Source organism: Cryptomeria japonica, chromosome 2 (genome assembly GCF_030272615.1).
Source record: "Cryptomeria japonica chromosome 2, Sugi_1.0, whole genome shotgun sequence".
In the NCBI taxonomy this organism is placed as follows: Eukaryota; Viridiplantae; Streptophyta; class Pinopsida; order Cupressales; family Cupressaceae; genus Cryptomeria; species Cryptomeria japonica.
In genome coordinates this window covers 315,772,203-315,792,165 of record NC_081406.1, presented here as the reverse complement: position 1 = coordinate 315,792,165, position 19,963 = coordinate 315,772,203, and the positions used below count along the sequence as shown (strand labels likewise).

Below are 19,963 nucleotides of genomic sequence, written 5' to 3'. Positions count from 1 at the left end.
TAATAAAATTAAGATACAAAAGAATAAAAAATAAAAATTGAATTAAAATATAAATGAATATAATTAAATATAATTAGATTTGATTAAAGTTAATAAATGGTCAAAAGACATGAAATGATAAGTTGCGACTCCACTAAATATGAGGTATAAAAGGGGGAAGAGAACTCATTTCAAAGGGGGAAAAATTAGGAATCAGAAGTGCAGATCTGATTGTGAAAGGTTGTGTCCCTTTCAAAGGGCAGAAATAATGAAGAGTTTCACTCTTTCGAAGGGTGCTAATGGTGAAAGGGTGTGTCTTTTGCCAGAGGGCATACACGACGAAGAGGTGTGACATCTCCCTCACATTGAGGGATATAAAGGAAAGGAATCAAAAGCATCCAGTGACATCACCATCAATCAGATCAGATCAGAACTGTTATTATGCCGAGAGGCATCTACAATGACATCAAAATGTCCGTAAACAAAAATCCATTTTTGAAACAATTTGACATGCAAATGACAGGTAAATGCATGAAATATGCCATGTTTCAGCTTTTGTGGAGGTGTTATTATATTACTACAAATAAAATAGAACCCTCACCACTTGTCTCCAGCTAGATTCACAACTTTTTGCATGTAGGACTTTAATGGATTTGTATTCTTGGTGTTTAGTATTTTAAAAGAACATTTATTTTATACACGATTCTCTTCTATTATAAGATATCTCTCGGCATATTTTACATATATTTTTTAAATATAGGTATACAAGCTAAGTTACAGGCAGCAACATCCTTGTTCTTGGTGGTATGCATGGGGATGTGCTTAATATGTATGCTTAATATATGAAGCCTGATAATGTTCTTAGGCAGAATTAGTAGTAATGTTAATGTAGTATGCAATATGTATGACAGTCATACTTAATTTCATATATATTCATAATACATTAGAAGTTAGTGTACTCATAGGTTGAAACTTGGGCCTGATTATGGAGGTGTTGTCATTGCACCCTAGACAAGTAAATCCCCATCCAGGGTTGAGGATTAGAAAGGAATTTAGAATTGGGGCTTGAATATAGCCGCTATCAATTGTACTATGAATAGATATGGTTATTTAGTTTAATAAATTAATTTAAGGCATGATAATATTAAGAAATGGGTGTTGATTATTGGGAAATTGGTATACTCCTAGTAGGGGACATATTCCAAAAATCAAAGGGGTAGGAATATAGTGATTACCCCACTCTATCCAAGCTTTCCCAAGGTTCAAAATCTTCTTCCAAAAATCATAGTAAACTTCTCAAAGCTTTCAACCTTCCACAATTAAAAACCCCTTTGGTCTTCTTCTCAAGCTTCCAAATTCTGTCCTCAATGTGCAAATCATGAATGCCCCCAAAAGGCAACCCCTCTTGTCAAGGCTTCATTTTGGTTAAATAACTTTACTCTAGTTTGCAAAGCTTTACCCAATAGACTTTTGGCATGTGTCTATTTCCTCCAAAGCCACTTTTGAATAGCAATGCAAGTTTAATTTCCAAAATTAGGTATTATCCATGATGTTTTCACATCCAAAATATCTTCTCCGTATTCAAATCCAAACTCACATAAAACTCAAATCTAAATTTGCAATTCAAAATGCAAATGAAATTAACTTTTAAGTTGTTAGCTTTTAAAGTTCAAAATGCCACCTATGGCTTTCTAGATGATGCCAAATCCATAAATGGCAAATCAAAAGCCAAATCACACCCAAATAACATGAAATTTTCAAATTACCTTTTTAAGATGCCTAAAAGGTGCCATTCTCAAACAAATTTGTCCAAGCACTTTGTCAATAAATTTAAATGCTCAAATAAATCTATAAATGAATATAAATCATTTTTAGATACTTGGAACATATCGATACATCATAATTAAAGGATTAGATATTATGCATAATTTATGGGGTAAAGCAAGGGTACCCAGAGTCTCACAGGATTATATGTCTATATTGGAATGCATAGACACATCTTATTCATCTCACAAATGGATTAAGATGGTGAACACACATCCATATTAATCTATCCAAATTAATTTGCGGTAGGTTATATATATTTCCTATATGCTTATTGCACACATCAAACCACATCAAACAATAATACTGATAGCCAAAGCAATAGAAATCAAAGTTAAGGAGCAGTATTCACACATGCAATGCACCCTACATCTCTAGATTTATCATGTGTGTGGATTCTATTTCAATAGAATTCATCTCATCAACCACATCATTAAAATGGATTCTCAAGTCTATGTGAACAACAATTGCAATGTACATGCATCCAGGTAAGCTGATGCGTTATCCACAATGCTAAAATGGTGTATCACAAGTCATGCATTTAGGTCTAACATCATATTTTTATGGCTAACCCCATAGCACCATATGGAAATAATTAAGTATATAAAATCATAGAGTAAACACTGTAATATAAAGTAAAATTTTATGTAATTTTACAGATGCACATATCTATACACATTTACATACACATATACGCACATATACGTATGGATACACACACAGCAAGATTCACATATACCATCATGATATGTCCTGATTTGATGGCTATAGTAAAGGCATCAATGCCTTCCCTTAAAATAGACTTTCTCTTGGAAGTCACTAGAGGTGGAACGCAAAAGCAACCCAAACCTCACTGTATATACCTTACAAGTTATACAGTCAACACATAAAGTTAACCAAAAAATTGAGTTATCACAATTGCAGTCACTCAAGATAGAGTTAATAATGAAGGTAACCAAAAGAGATCAACAAGAACTCGCTATCAAGCTTGAACACGGCTAGACAGGCCACAGAGATCAAACATAATCCTGGGGATTAACTACTAGATACACCACTCCCATAGTATTCATACAAAATGTCATCCATGAGGCTATCTCAATTAGAGAAGAAACATTCTTTTCTCTATTTTTTGCAATTTTTAATTCTCATATTGGCTATCATCATGACACCATGATTCATTTTCATGCATATGCAAGCATTTAACTCTTCTTTTGCATAGTTTTTAGATCAAATAATTTATATGGTAATGTACATTATACATTTATGTCTCACTAAAACAAATGTCGCAACATGAATATCACAAAAATCACAAGGTTCATCCCTTGTTCCATGGAGACATAGTAACATGGTGGAGCCAAGGGACAGGGACACATGACCAAAATTTTGTATCATAGCAGCAGCGTGAATGATGGTCTCAGGGTCATTTGTAGAGGACCCCTTTATGTATTTCCAAATTTTGTTTCTCTTATTTGTGTAAGTTCTCCAAGAGAAGATAAAAGAGAACACACACAAAAGAACAAATCTTAGGCAAACCAAGCCGTCCACTCTCTTATATAATCTACTAGGGATCCTTCCCGAATATGGTTGTAAGATCACATCACTTAACATGAGATTAACATACTCAAATCATCTGATAAAACAATCATAGCCACCATAATTATAAGAATATCTAAATTGAAATAAATTAATTCCACTAATAATATAAATAAATGTGCATATTCTCAACAATAAAATCAAATGCAATCTCAAGAGTAATGCGATAATAAATTTTTGAAGATTTTGGCTTAACTATTCACACACCTACATAAAATGATAACTCTTCGCCCTGAGACAAATACAGAGATCATGAATAGCAAAAAGTAAATGGTCAGTCTCAAAAACTTCACACTGTATGTGCACCACATGACTGAATCAAGTCACCTACAAGGGAGGAGGACAATGGAGTCCACAACACAAGGTATCATGCCTACAACCACGTGCTTATTTTTCACTTGCTATCACATGGCACATGTTAATTCTCTTTCATCCTTTTCAACACAATGATTACCAATAGCTAAAAATCAGCGCCCTTCAACCAACATGTTTGAACAATCTGAATCAATTTTGATTAAAGTTTTGTTTTAGTCAGTTACTGCAAATTGACTTTCAGTTTTAGAGAGAGAAATGGAAAAGTTGAAACGATATAACACAAGAATCACTTTTCTTAATTGCAAGGATTCAGATTTCTCAAGAAATTTCGTTGTTTAGGTTCTTTATAACCATACTTTCAAGAACATGCATTTTTTAATTGCTAGGAACTCATTCCTTGCATACTTCATTGTTCCAAAAGGCATAAACCAATTTTTGAGCTATAAAGCACAATAGAGCTCTTTTTAAGGCTCCATCATGCAACTAAAGTCATGCTTTTCAGACACATTATTCTTCTCTTTCTAGATATCCATCAAGAGGCATTATGTAAGCATCCATTGAGCAATGCAGCAGCTATCAATTTGAATTCAAACTGTAAGCCCTTTAAGGCACCAGTTCTAGCCTTTCTCCTCGATAGAGTATATCTCTAGTGACATTTGCTGTACTAACAAGATTCATGTAGTCAACTAGAGGAAAGGAATAATGCCAATCAAGCTTGCGTCTCATTTCACACTAAAGTTGACATTCAGCACTTTCTCAAAAGGTTGCAACTCTTTATCAATTTTTAATTCAATGAGATGTCCACCCTATTTATCTAACTGTTATACGTATCTCTGCTGGTATAATTTCTGCTATATTCCTTCGGTTAGGAGATTAGTAGACCAACATTTAACAACTCACAACCTGTAGAACAAGTCTGAAAGCAAACATGTATATATTCTGTTGCTAAACACATTTGAAATTTTGATTCAATCATACAATTAGCAGATCTGAATACAACCCTAAGGGTTTGTGAGGTCAAAGTTACATCTACCAGCAATCTGCTTTCAAACCAGAACTAAACCCTACCCACATCAAGCCTAATTTTGCTATCTAACAGCCTTCGTGCCTCTTAGGAGGTGCAAGGAGTCACTGTAGATCTCAGTGCAGTGCCCAGATCTGAATGAATGACTGCAGCTTTACAGTGTCTAGGTCTAGATTTGGAACAATAAATCCATATGTATGCAGAGCAGCTGCTATATTCTTCTTCTTCTGCCCACAGATGCCCTGAGTGGTGAATTGACTCAAGAATGGAGGGTCTGATCATGGTCTAATGCAAGCTGCACCTGGTACCTTCCAGCAAGCTGGATTGGGGATAGAAGACTGAATTAATGAACACTTGCAGTGCATTTTTCCTTATTGTAATCCCTTTTTCCTTTTTGTGTTTTTTTAGAGATCTGGCAGTATGAAAGCAGCATTGAATTGGAACTGAATCTGGTTCGATCAGCTCTCTACATAATTCCCTCTTTGGCACCTTCCACCTCAAAAAATAATATGATTCCCTGACTATGATGATCGACTCTTGCATAGGCATTGCTTGATTATAGTCCTAGTCTCCCTCAGCACCTGTACTCATGAAATTAAAAATGAGATCACAAACATTAGCCCAATCTGGTAACCCTGGTTTGGATCTGCCAAGACAGGTAGGGTTTTTGTCCTAACCTCACGAAGTGCAGTCAAGGTGTTTCATCCTCTCTTACACAGTAGAAAAATTAATCCAAATAGGTCAACTGCCGAAAGCCAACTAGATGCCTCAATTGTGCTCCAAAGTTTGCATTTATACCTTCTTGTTTTGGCCGTCTAGGATGCAATTTTGGGCATGAAGTTCGAAACTGAATTTTAATTCATATATATATAGTTTTGAAAAACACTTTATTTATTAGTAATAATAATACTAATTAGTGGAAATAGAGGATACATGGCATTCAACATTATATAATCAAACTCCATGAGGTCACTAAGAAGTACCAACATTTATAGAATCACCCTTTCTAGACATGAACTGGGTTAATCATACTACCCTACTCTAGAGCATCACAATGCATCCAAGGATAATAATAAATACAAGATTCATATGTGGCACCTGGGAACTATCCAAGGCGATGAATCAGGTGATTAAAGAGAACATAAGATAATTGGTTCTCTATCTAACCATAGTTGCCTCCAAAACCAATAAGTTACGCAAGACAAGGGTAAGCAATGGGTTCCCATACACCAACATGTTAATGCTCACATGCTAAATCATGAGCAAGCCAAAGGCAACATACAACACATAAGGAGATGGATCATCAGCCTCCCAATCGGAGGTCATGATAAGCCCTGACCAGATGGTTACATTGAGGCATCAGTACCTATGAGGCTATGGGCCTTACAGTCTGTCTTACTAACTATGATCCTCAATTATTTATCTTCTATTGACTGGTACACTTCTGAAATGACCTCCTCTGTGCGTCTTTGGACAAAATTGTTGAACATGGTCTGGAATTTGTTTTATCATAAACTCCTACATGTTCTAACACATTGAATATAAAATTTTGAGGTTTTTAATTGCTATTTATGTCTGGAATGAACTTTAATATCTTTGTTTCAATTTCTAGGAATATCAAGTTTGCTAGATCATGTTTATCAGATTTGGTTTACCTGAATATTTCATTAACCACTGCTGCCCAATATAAATTGTTCACACACGCACACACAGACATGCATGCATACAGCAACACACATGCACGGAAACACAAACACACCCCCACATCCACACACAAAAAACACAAAAACACACACACACAAAAATGTTGACATTGTGCCTTATACAATATAAATTGAATGGTCTTGAGGAGTAAGTGATGAAGCCAAGCACTGCCATTTTCATCATATCAATACTATGCTGGCCAGACTCAAGTATTGCTAGGATCAATTAACAGAAAGCAAGGAAATCTTTATTTCCCACAGTTCATGATTCACATGTTAACTGCTTTGCACATAAGGCATGCAATGCGAATTTTTTCTAAATTGTTTGTTTGGTTCTAATAGATGCCTTGTTCAATCGGTAGCGTTCATCAGGCTGTGGGTGTGTTTGTTTTTTATTTTCTCTGGTGTTTTTAGATCTTCCCTAGTGGATATAGTGTGTTAAATTTGGTGATCAGATTAGATAAAGACAATTCAAACACAAGTGCACAGAAATTACCCTGGGAAAACCTTCCTCTTGAAGGTGAAAAACCCAGCAATTGAACTCTTGAATTTATTACCAAAAATGTCTTACAAATGCTTCACACTTTGAAGCACTACAATAAGAGGATTCACTTAGAATCTTTCAATAGGAGGTTCGATCTGCCTTATACAAAAATAATCTTCAACTGAAGAAGTCGAACTGCTGTAGATAGGTTACAATATGCAGAAGAGTATATCAAACTGCTGGAGACAATATTGCTGAAGATAGTATCCTTGATCTGCTGAGGTATATGCACTCCAATGATCACGATCTGCTAATGTTTCTGTCTGCTGATAATTCGAACTGATTGTGTGTATGATTTCGATTGCCTAGGAAGTGAATCGGAACCGACATATATACCCACGCATTGGTAATTCTAACCAACATGTCTCCTTTAAGAGTCGGCCTCCTAATTAACAACCATACCTCTTCATTATGTTTAATCAACACGTCTTAGTTAAGGACCAGTTGCAATATAATTAATACGTTTTAATTATTATTTGATAATAAACTCGATTCAACATTGGATCGGCATATGAATGAGTATAGGAAAATCGATATGACTAAATTGTCTAAGGCCGATAGGCCAATTAGACATTTTAATTGTCTAAGTCGGCCCAGAAGGATACGACTGACACTATTACATCAACATAGTGCAATTTAGTTTCTAGATACATAAATTTTTGTGCAGAAATGTAGTGACGTTTCGGTTTTGGTATCTTTGTACATATGCATGTAAGATAATATTGCTTAAAAGTTAAAACAATATTTGTTTGAGTGTTACTATACATAATTATACTATCTTAATATGCACACATGGAGCTGATTTTTAAGTACCCTCAAACACTGCTTAGAAGTCATTCCTCTACTTGAGCACCATTTATTTTCTTTATAATGAAATTAGAACCAAAGTTGATTTGCAGGTCAAGTCTGTGTTTGTCTGACATGTTAATTTTATCATCATACTCTCTGACAGGTTCGAGTTGTTCGTCGAGATAGTTTTGTGAAGGAGGATGTACCTTTAGGTCAGTTAACTGAACGTGTTGGAGAACTCTTGGAGAAGATTCAAAGTGACATGTTTGAAAGAGCAAAGCTTAAAAGAGACTCTTGTATTAAGAAGGTAGAGAATTGGGATGAATTTATGTGTGCTCTCAATGACAAAATGATGGTTCTTGCTCCATGGTGTGATGAGCCGGTACGAACTTTTTTCTCTTTCACAATTGCTTGAAGGCATATATCAGTTATCTTGCTTTGGATTCTCCTTTTTCCTTTACATTTCTAAAAATATCTTTTTTAAATTCTTAGTTTCCTAACACAAGATTTACTGACTTGAATATTTAGTATGTGGAATCCGTTTTGGAAATTGTATGTCTGAAAATTTTAATTGGCTCTATTATGAAACCTTTGGCTTAGAGAATACTAATCATGAAACATGATGTCATGAGGAATATGTAAGAAAAATGCTTGTATGCAAGTTCTGATTGTTAAAATAGATTTGTAAGGCTAAAGATGTGTTGGCTGGATAAGTCCAAGCACATGCAAACTGCCCTGGGATTGGGTGTTAATGTTTTATTTACTCCTTTTTTTGACAAAACCAAATGTACAGCTTAAGAAGGCAACTAGCAATCTTCTTCCATAAGGGGAACCTCCTTTTATTTAACTGGAATAAATGATATTAACACTTTGTACACAGCTGATATGGGATTCTAAATACTTTTACTAAAATAAAATTAATTGTATGAACAGATTTAAATGGATTCAACATTTCTATCTATCATACAAATTATTCTTAAACCTTTTTGTTTGATTTCATATACAACATGTACATACATGCAACTTCTTAAAGAAAATCATGGTTCAAGCAGAACATGCATTTCATGTTAGGATTAGCCATGGAGGTACCTATCCAAGATCAAGATGCCTAAGAGTTATTCACAAAAAGAGAAGAAGATTAACATAATAGAATATCAATAACCTAAACAAAGGGTGCGATGTGCATACAACAGAGAGTGTTCAATTATAAGAGAAAAAGGTTTATATATATAGGGTAGACCACCGAGAGAAGCAAATCTAAAACCAATGTAGAATAAAGGAGATGGAGTCACATGTGTGCACATTTCCATCGCACTAGAAAAGTACAAATGCTTTAAGTAACTAAGTAGGTGTGAAAAGGACCCCAAAAAGGAAACCATTTAGGGAATAACCTTGTTCACACTAACCCCCCCCCCCAAAGTGCAAGTTAGGGAGGAAAATAAAAGAGCAAAAGGACTCAAAGATGGGTCTAGGTAATAAGGCTTGACGAGGTACCCATTTATTGCAAAAAAATTGAGATTAATTTAGTTAAGTAATTTAACTTTGTGTTTGGTAACAATTGATGCTCAAGGTTTTAGGTTCAGTTTAATCCTAAATTCATTGTAAACTTGTGAAAGATTGTAGTGGCTATTTGCCCAAGGGCTAAGTTGCCGGTTTTGGTATGGGATCAGGTATATGCATGGTGTTTCAATATGTCGGTACAAGAAGTTTTTCTCTTGGGTATGGCTGTATACTATAATTTAATAAATATACAGAATTGTATATAAATTTGACAGTATGATAGTTCATCGTTGATCAATGGTAGTGATAAAGATAAATACTAATTGATAGTTCAAAATTTCAATATTATGTCATATATCATATATGTCTAGGACAATTCAAATGAAAATCATTACAATTACAAAATTTGAAAATTGAAATAATATTTTTTTTAATAATTGTCTTCAATCTTCATCAGCCATCAAAAGGATCTAGATCATGGTCATCGTTTGGTTCAATATGATTTGAACCACAAGTAAATGCCGCGCTACTCCCACTACGCTCATCATGTCTTAGAGTCTCATCATCATCATCTGTATTATGATTTATCTCTAGCGAACTCCGCAATAGATGCATCCAAGTTGGTACCCTTAGGGGGTGTGTCCCTATGCTTCATCTCCCAAGCCTCCTTGGGCATTTTGTATCATTCAAGATGAAAATGTAAATTAAAAAACTAATGAACAGATACATTCAAGTGTTTTCTCACAATTGATTTCCCACATTGCCTTCACACCGAAATCAGTAGGTTCAGGAATAATTTTTTTTCAATATCCTAGATAACCTTTTCCCATTATATAGTTTCATATTGGTTTTTTTGATGAAGCATAATTACATGGACTATGGAGTTAAAGAGTTCAATTTGAGTTTTTCCACTGCAAGAACCCATAGCATAGAAATGAAAGTTATCAACCACCACAAGCTTACCCCTTCAAACACTTAATTGAGGATCCACCTGAACAATATAAGATTTTGACTCTTTATACTTAGTGCAATTACAAGAGCCAATCTCCAAAACAATGAAGTGGTCTTGATCTTAGTACATGCAAATGTTAAATTAGATCACATAATTGAAAGTAAAATTTTCTTGTAGAATGAGACAAATTTTATTACAATACAACAAAGTACATGAAAAAATATGCACTTTGAAAGAAAATTGCACCAAAAAAAAGTTACTTTATGAACCCAAGCAGAGCCCTAGAAGTAATCAAAATGAGAACTATCTGACAACTCTTGTGAGAATTTGCAATTTTTAGAAAAAACCAAACACCAAAATAAAAAACTTTCTACACCACTATGGAGCTTGTGAAATTCTATTGCAAATTTAAAATTTGCTCGCAAAAAGAAGCTCTGATGATTGGAAATGAAGCCTTTGAAAATCAAGTACAAAATGAAAATTGCAATTTGTGAAGGGAGCAGGTTGGGGTGAAGGATTGATGATGTCATGCTAATGTTAGCATCAGCTAGTAAGAATATGCCCTCTATTGCCAAAATATTTGTTGTCCTGCCCAAAATCAGTTTTAGATTTTTGAAACCACTTTGATGAGTGAAAAGTGAAAACCCGCTGTTTGAAGTGTAAAACTACTTTTTGGCACACTGCTTTTTGGTACTGATAGTGGTTTGGTGGGCTTTATTGTATGTTTCTTGGCCTGTTTATGGCCATCCATAGTTATTCAGTGAGGGGCTTGTTGGTTTGTGGTGGGGTCGTCGGTTGTGGTGGATAGCTGTGGCTATGCAATGTGTGGCATACGTAGGCCCCACTAGTGTACTCTGTGGTACTTGTAGACTGTGTAGGCTGTAGGTATACATAATATATATTTTATGGCACACTGCTTTTTGGTACTGACAGTGGTTTGGTGGGCTTTATTGTATGTTTCTTGGCCTGTTTATGGCCATCCATAGTTATTCAGTGAGGGGCTTGTTGGTTTGTGGTGGGGTCGTCGGTTGTGGTGGATAGCTGTGGCTATGCAATGTGTGGCATACGTAGGCCCCACTAGCGTACTCTGTGGTACTTGTAGACTGTGTAGGCTGTAGCAATGAAACAATAATCGTTTGGGGAATTAATCGGCAAAACAAAAGTATAAGATTTTTTCAAAAAATCGGGAAAAAATGGGGAAAAAATGGGGAAAATATCAGATTTACAAAAAAACGTAAAAAATTGCAGAAAAACAATCAAAAACTTCTTTTTTTATATATTTTAGGGTATTTCCATAGCATAGAGAGATATTGTAGGCAAATAAAATAGACACTTGAAAACATGAATTGCAGGAAATAGATTTTTGTTGTTTATATTCATATCACTGATTACGTTCCACAAAATATACTACACCATAAATAATATCTAGATGGTGATAGATGTCAAAATGTCAATTACAATATAGTTTGTGACTTTGAACAAAGTCAACCTGTAAACTAAGTACAAAATTCCAAAATCTCAAATGTAGGCAATGACATGCTAGAGGGCAGGAGGCCCTGATGATGAAGCTCCTTGGTAAGAGCCTGTCCTAATTCCTTCAACCCATTCAGGACGAAAGTTGGCTCGCCTCATGATATCAAAATCTTCAGACACAAGCGGACGATCAGCAGCAACATAATCATCATCATCAACATCATCATCATCATCATCAGCATCATCAGCAGCAATCAACTCGCACTCTGGATATATCTCATCGAGGTCAATTGGCAAGCATTCCTCAATAGTTCCTGATTTTGCCCATGTAGAAATTAGTGTTTCCCTCACAAATGAAAAACCAATGAATAGTGAATACAATTCAAAAAACTGCAACTATATATTAATATTCTCACCTTGAGCTTTCCTTATCTTCAAGCGGAGGTTGTGATGAACAAATACCAAGTCATTCAGTCGTTGTTGTGATAGGCGGTTGCGTTTCTTAGAATGTATGTGTTCAAACACACTCCAATTACGCTCACAAGTTGATGAGCTACATGGTTGGCTCAAAATACGCACCGCCATCCACCTTAAATTTGGTATTTCATCTCCAAAAGAAGCCCACCATGCAGCTGAAAAACACATTATATGGAGATGATATTGTAAGACTAAGAATATCTTATAATCTTAACAAACTTAATGGTTGGCAAAATAAAGAGATTGTCAAAAGTTTATAGAGTCTACCTGGTTGAATTGTCTTTTTGCTTTGTATAGCAGCCCTAGAAGAGAGAAAGCCCTTAGCATGCTTGTACATTTCCAGCTCTATTGTAGCCGCATCAAATTTTTCCAAGTCAGGAAACATTTTTTCCATGCACTTGAAGAATCCTTGTTTGATCTCAGCATCAATTTCCAGGAAGTCAGTCTTATAGAATAACAGAGGATTGAGAAAGTATCCTGCAGCATGGAGAAGAGTGTGCATTTGTCCATCCCATCTCCTATCAATTATGTCCCACAACGGCATATACTTATCCCTGTTATTTTCCAGCTTACTCCTTATCACCTCCTTGGCCCTATCCATGGCCTCATACACATATCCCATGGGGGGTTTATCTCCATCCACTAGTCTCAAGACTTTTACTAAAGGCTCTGAAAATTCTACTATTTGTTCAATAGATTCCCAAAATGTGGTAGAATACATATACTCTGCCACTGCTATGCCATTTGCTTGAGTTGTGAAACCAGACTCCATCCACTCAGCTGAAACAAACATTCGCCTCAAATTACCTTTTTGTTCACATAATGTTTGTAATGCAAGGAAATATGTTGCAAATCTTGTCACTCCTGGTCGAACTAGCTCCTTGCCTCTTGTGAAAGAGCGCATTATAGCCAAAACCCTTGTGTGATTATAAACAAATTTGGTAACCTTGTGAGCTTTCTGAAATGCTTCCTTAACCCATTCAATTTTTCCAATGTCCTCTAGGGTTAGATCAAGGCAATGTGCTGCACATGGTGTAAAAAACATGGAAGGATATTTATCTGTCAGAAGTCTCCCTGCAGCAACACAAGCAGCAGCATTGTCTGTGATAAATTGAACCACATTTTGTGGCCCTACATCTGTAACTACCACGTCATACATCTCAAACAATGCATTTGTGGATTTCATCACATTAGATGCATCCACAGATTTCAAAAAAACAGTGCCAATTTCACAAGAGACAAGGAAGTTAATGAGAGTTCGGTTCCTTCTATTTGTCCAACCATGTGACATGATGCTGCAACCAGTTCTAGCCCACTGCAATCGATGTTGTTTAACAACATCTTGAACATCCTCTACTGCATCTTTCAGCATACCAACCCTCAATGATTCACAAGATGGGGCTTGAAACCCAGGACCTACAGCTGCAATAGCATCTACCATGGGTTGCCAATATGGATTTCTGGAAGCATGGAATGCCGTGTGAGAGGAGTACCAATAATTAGCAATTGCCTTCTTTGCTTGTTTAGTGACAGTTTTCCTCCATCCTGTACTCTCCAAAGTGGTTTGTGATCTTGGTGTGGTACGAGGTTGGAAGAAAGCATTAGTGTTTCCTCCACCTGTGTTTGGTCCACGTGCTATAGAATTATTTGTCGACCCAGATTCCCTGAAACTCTCATCTTCACCATCCTCACCCAAATCGTGCATCCTAGGATTTGTAGAAGTAGAACCTAGTTCAACCCCAATTCTTGCCTTTTTGGCCTTATTCTTAGCAATCCCTTCAAGAGATTTCTTTGCCTGATACGAGACATCTGCAGGGCATTTTTTGCATATCTCGGTGTTATTTCCTTGTTCTTTTGACAAATGCCATTTGAAACGATAAATTCCACCACTGATCTCATCTTGACACCAATTGCACTTGACCTTTGTGCTACTAGGAATTGCTGTGCAATGTGTCCATGCAAAGTCTTTTTGGCGTGGCATTGTGATCAAGAATCAGTTTTGCAAAAGCATTACACTTAGTTTTTAAATTTTGAGGGATCTAGGGTTGGGTTTGTGTACATTAACGCTGGACATTCATCATGAAAACTGAACATTTATATTAAAATTTGCATTTTTTTGTATATTAAATGTTAATAACTTCAAAGAAAATGACATTCTGAATCTATGATAGGCTGTATATATTAAATGAAAATGACATTTTCATATATTAAAAGCTAAGAATATTGAACAAAAAATGAATTTAATGTTACTGTAAATGAAAATGAAATACAAATTTTACTAATAATTAACAGTAACACACAATCAAATTACATATTTAACAGTAAATACCAAACACAAATTAGTAAATATTTAACTGTTTAATTAAAAAAAAAATCTAAAATTACGAATAATTACAAACAAAATATTTACGCTTATTACTAAAAATCTAAAAATCTAAAATTACTAATAATTGTATTTATGCTTATTTACATTTTACTGATAATATTTACAAACATTATTATTAGTAATATCTACATATATAATATTTACTGTCATAATATTTAATATGACTGTAAATAATTAATATGACTGTAAATATTTACATTTTAGCAATTACTAATAATTACAGTCATATTAATTATTTAATATGACTTAAATATTATCAGTAAAATGTAAATATTAAATATTACTAATTTTACTGATAATATTTACAGTCATTACTAAAAATCTGAAAATATTTGTAATGACTGTAAATATTATCAGTAAAATTAGTAATATTTAATATTTACATTTTACTGATAATATTTACGTAAATATTATCAATAAAATGTAAATATTAAATATTACTAATTTTACTGATAATATTTACAGTCATTACTAAAAATCTGAAAATATTTGTAATGACTGTAAATATTATTAGTAAAATTAGTAATATTTAATATTTACATTTTACTGATAATATTTACAGTCATATTAAATATTATCAGTAAAATGTTCAAAAGTTAAGATGCCTACACAGGTCATGAGCGCAAATACCTGGAAGTGTTCCACTCGCAGCAGCTCGTGCTCTGATTCTATCTGCAAACCTGCAAAGTGCAAACTATCGCACTCTCAGCAATCAGCTCGTACTCTGATTCTATCTGCAAACCTGCTCTGAGTGGAAGTTTTCCACTCACATTCTATCTGCAAACTATCGCACTCTCAGCCTGCAAACCCTACACCGCACTCTCAGCCTGCAAGTTATCGGGCGAGATATGGAAAACCTGCAGCGCGAAACGGTTATAAAGAAAAAAACGGATGATTTTTCGCGCCCTTTTTTGGCGGTTTAGGGGTTTTTTTTCGCACGACGTTTGATCGCGATTAATCGCGCGATTTTCCACGATTTAATCGGTAAATAATTGTTGAAAATCGTTTTCAACGGTCAACGATTATTAGGCGCGATTTTGGGGAATTGATCGGCATTCCATCCGATCCCCGATTAATCGGAAAAATCGCATTTTATTCCCGATTGTTGTTTCTATGGGCTGTAGGTATACATAATATATATTTTATCTTTTTTTTTTTTTTTGAAATTTCAAAAAAAAAAAACACAATTAATTTTTTTGCATGCCAAACATACCAATGTTGATACCAGCACCAAAAATCTATGGAATAGGTCACTGCTGTAATAAATATTATGTCATTTGAATCTTGCAAGTTCTGATTACATCAACTTTTCAATTGAAATGTTATTTGCAGGCATATAGTCATTTCATATGATTGAAATAGACATAAACAAGTACATGAAATACCTCATATAAGCATCATGAACAAATCGTTAAGGTCTGAACCACTGAGTAGAAAGAAACAGGTCTGAAATTTGCTTGAGTACCGTCAGCTACTTCCAAACACTCCAAGGCAATAACCATATAATGACCAACATAGGAGTAAAGTCTCCAACTGATTTGTCACTCCCAAAAAAGTCCGAAATAAGCTTGTGCAGGTCTGAAATTACAACAGCAGCACTACCAATTCTGATTTTAGTAACCCCAACAAGACGGCTATACATGAAACCCTTACCAACACAACCGAAAGTATCTGTGATAGAAAGTGGATCCGAACTTAATCGAAACCATGGTAACAAGATTCAGTGTCTAAGGCGAGCCACGCTGGCTGAGTTTGGGAAACTTGGCCTCGGACTTGGTCGAGTCTTTCCCAAACTTACTGAGTGTGGACACTCACCCATGTTGTTTTTATGATCAGAAATGTTGATGGGGTGCTCGTCTATCCACAGGCAACGATTCAGATCTGTTGCCTTCCCAACCATAGACGATATACTGTTATCGTCTCCCCTGAGCACTGTGCCTATGTAAAGACCTGCTTGCGGTATGCAGACTGCTCTACTATTTTTTTATTTGATCTACCCTTGTAATATTTTATCTTGTATATATATGAGTGAGGCACCCTTTCACAAAGGGTCGGCCCTCAATAATAAAAACTTATATCCTTTCCCAAGGGTGCCGGACTTTCACAAAGTCGGCCCCCCTTAATATAAATATTTAATTGTAGTCGGCTGCCTGAAGGACGCCAACTGAAGCTACAAACATCAACAACCCAAACTTGTCGAGTCCTGGCAAGTTTGGGCCTAGGATCTGGTCAATTTAATTTATTTAAAAAATAAAACAAAATTTCAATGTTTTTCTGGTTTATGACATGCCCATGTAGGATTTAAAAAAGAATATGAAAATGGTGTGTGCCATGAAGGTTTGTGTGGTTTTGAAGGTTTTCATATGGGCTTGGTGGCAAGGGCATTGCTTGTGGACCCTGTGAGGGGCATCGTCCGTTGACTCCACTGGTGGTGCTACCTCGAGACCCCTGTTGGGGGTGGTGTCCTTCGACGACTCTGTTGGGAGCATTGTCTCCAGACCCCCATGAGAGTTTCTACCATCAACCTTGTTTTGGTGTAGCCCGCGAACCCCCATCAAACTATAAGTCTAAGCAAGTAATAGGCCAATGATGAATCATGATTATAAAATTTTACAAAATACATATCCCTTGTTGCAAATCTCTGCATATTCACAATCAAAGCCACAATCAAGATTATCTTGTTTCATATATTGGACGACTTGTTTAGTATACAAAGACCACCATAGGCAAAGTTGGCATGCGACAATCCTTGTACTGTTGAATACAAGCTAAGTCATAGTTGGCAAGAAATGCCATTTTCACAATGCAAAATGTATCAATCATGCTTTGCATAGAGTAGAAGCCCGTTATTAGTATCCTAGCTAAAATAAAAATTGAACATAACCATTTATCTTTTTACTAATCCAGTCTTCTTTGTTAATGAGCTTGACAAAAAAACATGTAGTATTTAAGGCTTAAAAAAAAATACTAATAGATTCTTCACTTGAATATACACACCAGTCATTGAGACACGAGCAAATATCATGGCTTCATCATCATCTAGGATCCATCTTAGACGCCAACACATGACTTGTCGTGATGTTGGGATGAGTAATGCAACCTCCTTTGAGCCATAGTTTTATAATTTTAGTTTTGGTATTTGTTTTGATGCCATGGATTTCGTATTCCATGAGTTTTGTATACATTTGACAATATTTATATATCTAAGATTGATATTTCCTTTAGTGACAATTTGCATTTATATTTAAGTGATCGATGTATACTTGTGTCTGTGATCAAATTAGCTTCTATTTGATGATGTTATTGTGTCTTTAAGGTTTATTTATTAAAGGGTGCATTAAACAAGTTTTAAATACTTAAAAATCTTTGAATTTCTTAGGATTTTCAATTTGTAGAGTCTTTGCCAAATTTTTGCCAAGTTTGGGTGCCAAGTTCAAGTTCGACTAAAAAATAAGCTTGCGAGTCCATTCTGATTTCGAGACTTTTAGTTTTAACTATGACGAATTCTCACAAATTCTCATGGGAAGTGGTCATCCAGCATAGTAGAATTGTTTGAAGCAATACCCATAAACATGGGGTCAGCCCACCAATTAGGGCATCAAGATTGTAGGCGTACAAACTGGCTTGAAAACAAGGGTTTGACCAGCAACATAACCCTGCAAACTAAAATCAAACTGTAATGTCCCCTCTTTGAATAGGATTTAATTATATATAATAATAATACAATTAGAATGCAAAAGAATAAAAATAAGATTAAAATAAAAATATAAAAATTAAAAATAAAAATATAATTAAGTTTAATGAATGGTCAAAAGGCATGAAATGAAAAGTTGTGACTCCCTCAAACATGAGATATAAAAGGGAGAAGAGAACCTCATTTGAATGGAGGATGGGGGATAGGAAGAAGAAAGAAGGGAGCATGTGAAACAGTGAAACAAGGAGGGATTAATGGAAGTAGAAAGGAATGGGCAGTAATGAAGGGTTGTAACTCTTTCAAAGGGTGATAATTTTCAAAGGTTGTGACCCTTGCAAAGGGCAGGTATGATGAAGAGGTGTGACTCTCCCTCACATGGGAAGATATAAAGGGGAGACGATTTCACTTGAGGAATACATCAATGGGAGATCAACTTGGGGAATAGAAAATAAGCATTGTAATGAATAATCATAAATGCAGATCTAATTTGAATAATAAGACAGCAACGAGGACACATGACCCATTTGAATGGATATCTCTTTCCAAAGAGATGTGTCTTCTCAATGAGATATGAAGGTATAAAAAGAGTAATCAATTAATGGAAGGGGATCATCATTGAATCTCTCAAGCAGAATCAGATTCCAAGCACAGTCAGTAAATAAATATATCTGCCAAGGAAGATTGAAGCATTCAACATAACAACACTTCAGTCTAGGATCGACTCATAGAGGTTGAACAACATACAAACCAAAGTGAATTCATTTTCAGATCAGGCAGAATACGACAGACTAATACTATATCAGATTTTCTTTCCTCAGCACTATCCTTCTTACAATCACTTGTTGCTTATGCATAATAGATAATGCTTAAGTGTATGACCTCTTCCCAACTTCGCAAGATGGCACTTGTCTTTAGGGAGATGAGACATTGATGGGGAAAGGAGTTACAAGCAAGCCACTAAGTAGGCCACCTCGGTATATGTCCTTATTGACTGCCCAGTGAGGCCAAGAGGGCTTTGGCATTCACTTTGCTCTTGGGCTTAGTGTAGAAATGACTTCGGGCAGACCCATCATGTCTCTTCCTCCAAACCCTAATATGCTTGTATAATATTATTGATAATAAATGAATATGATGTGATCTTGTCTAACCCTAATGATTTAATATGTGTGTGTGTGTGTGTGTGTATGTACGTATTTATGTATTTGTGTATGTTGCTTATGTTATGATTGCAAGATTCAAATCTATGATCACATTATCTAAACAAATATTTACTTGGTTAAGATGTAACCCTAACCCTAATTTGTTGCAATTATGATTCTAGGGTGAATTCTAGTTATATTAGGAAGGGGACATTACACAAGCACACCAAAAAACAATGCCATAAACACTAATTTTTTTTTATCATAATATGGGTCTCAACAATCATTAAAAAGTTAAAAACCCATGAAGATTTCATCCTTCTGAAGACCTGAATCACCAAATTCTTTGAAACCTAATGTATTTCCTTAATGAAATACCAAATCCAGTTAGGGTGGATCTCTCATCACTGAAACCAGCAAATTGAAGAGGTTTTTTTGTTCTTAACAACTCCCAAAAGAAATTCTTTTGTTCATTCCAAAAGAATTTAAATATTTAATTTCCCTCAAAAAAGTTCTCAATAAGCTTTTAAAACAACTTAAGTTATATTTCCCCTACAAACTAGGCGTCGAA

General features: G+C 35.2%; 1 protein-coding gene across 3 annotated transcripts in view; it reads left to right on the top strand.

Moving 5' to 3' along the window:
- LOC131070236 (proline--tRNA ligase, cytoplasmic) overlaps positions 1-19,963 on the top strand; it is an 85,049-nt gene that overhangs the window by 51,421 nt on the left and 13,665 nt on the right. For all 3 annotated transcript variants that reach the window (XM_058005742.2, XM_058005741.2, XM_058005740.2), the window contains exon 12: positions 7,935-8,153. In XM_058005742.2, coding sequence (XP_057861725.1) covers positions 7,935-8,153 — 219 coding nt within the window. The remainder of the gene's footprint in view (positions 1-7,934; positions 8,154-19,963) is intronic.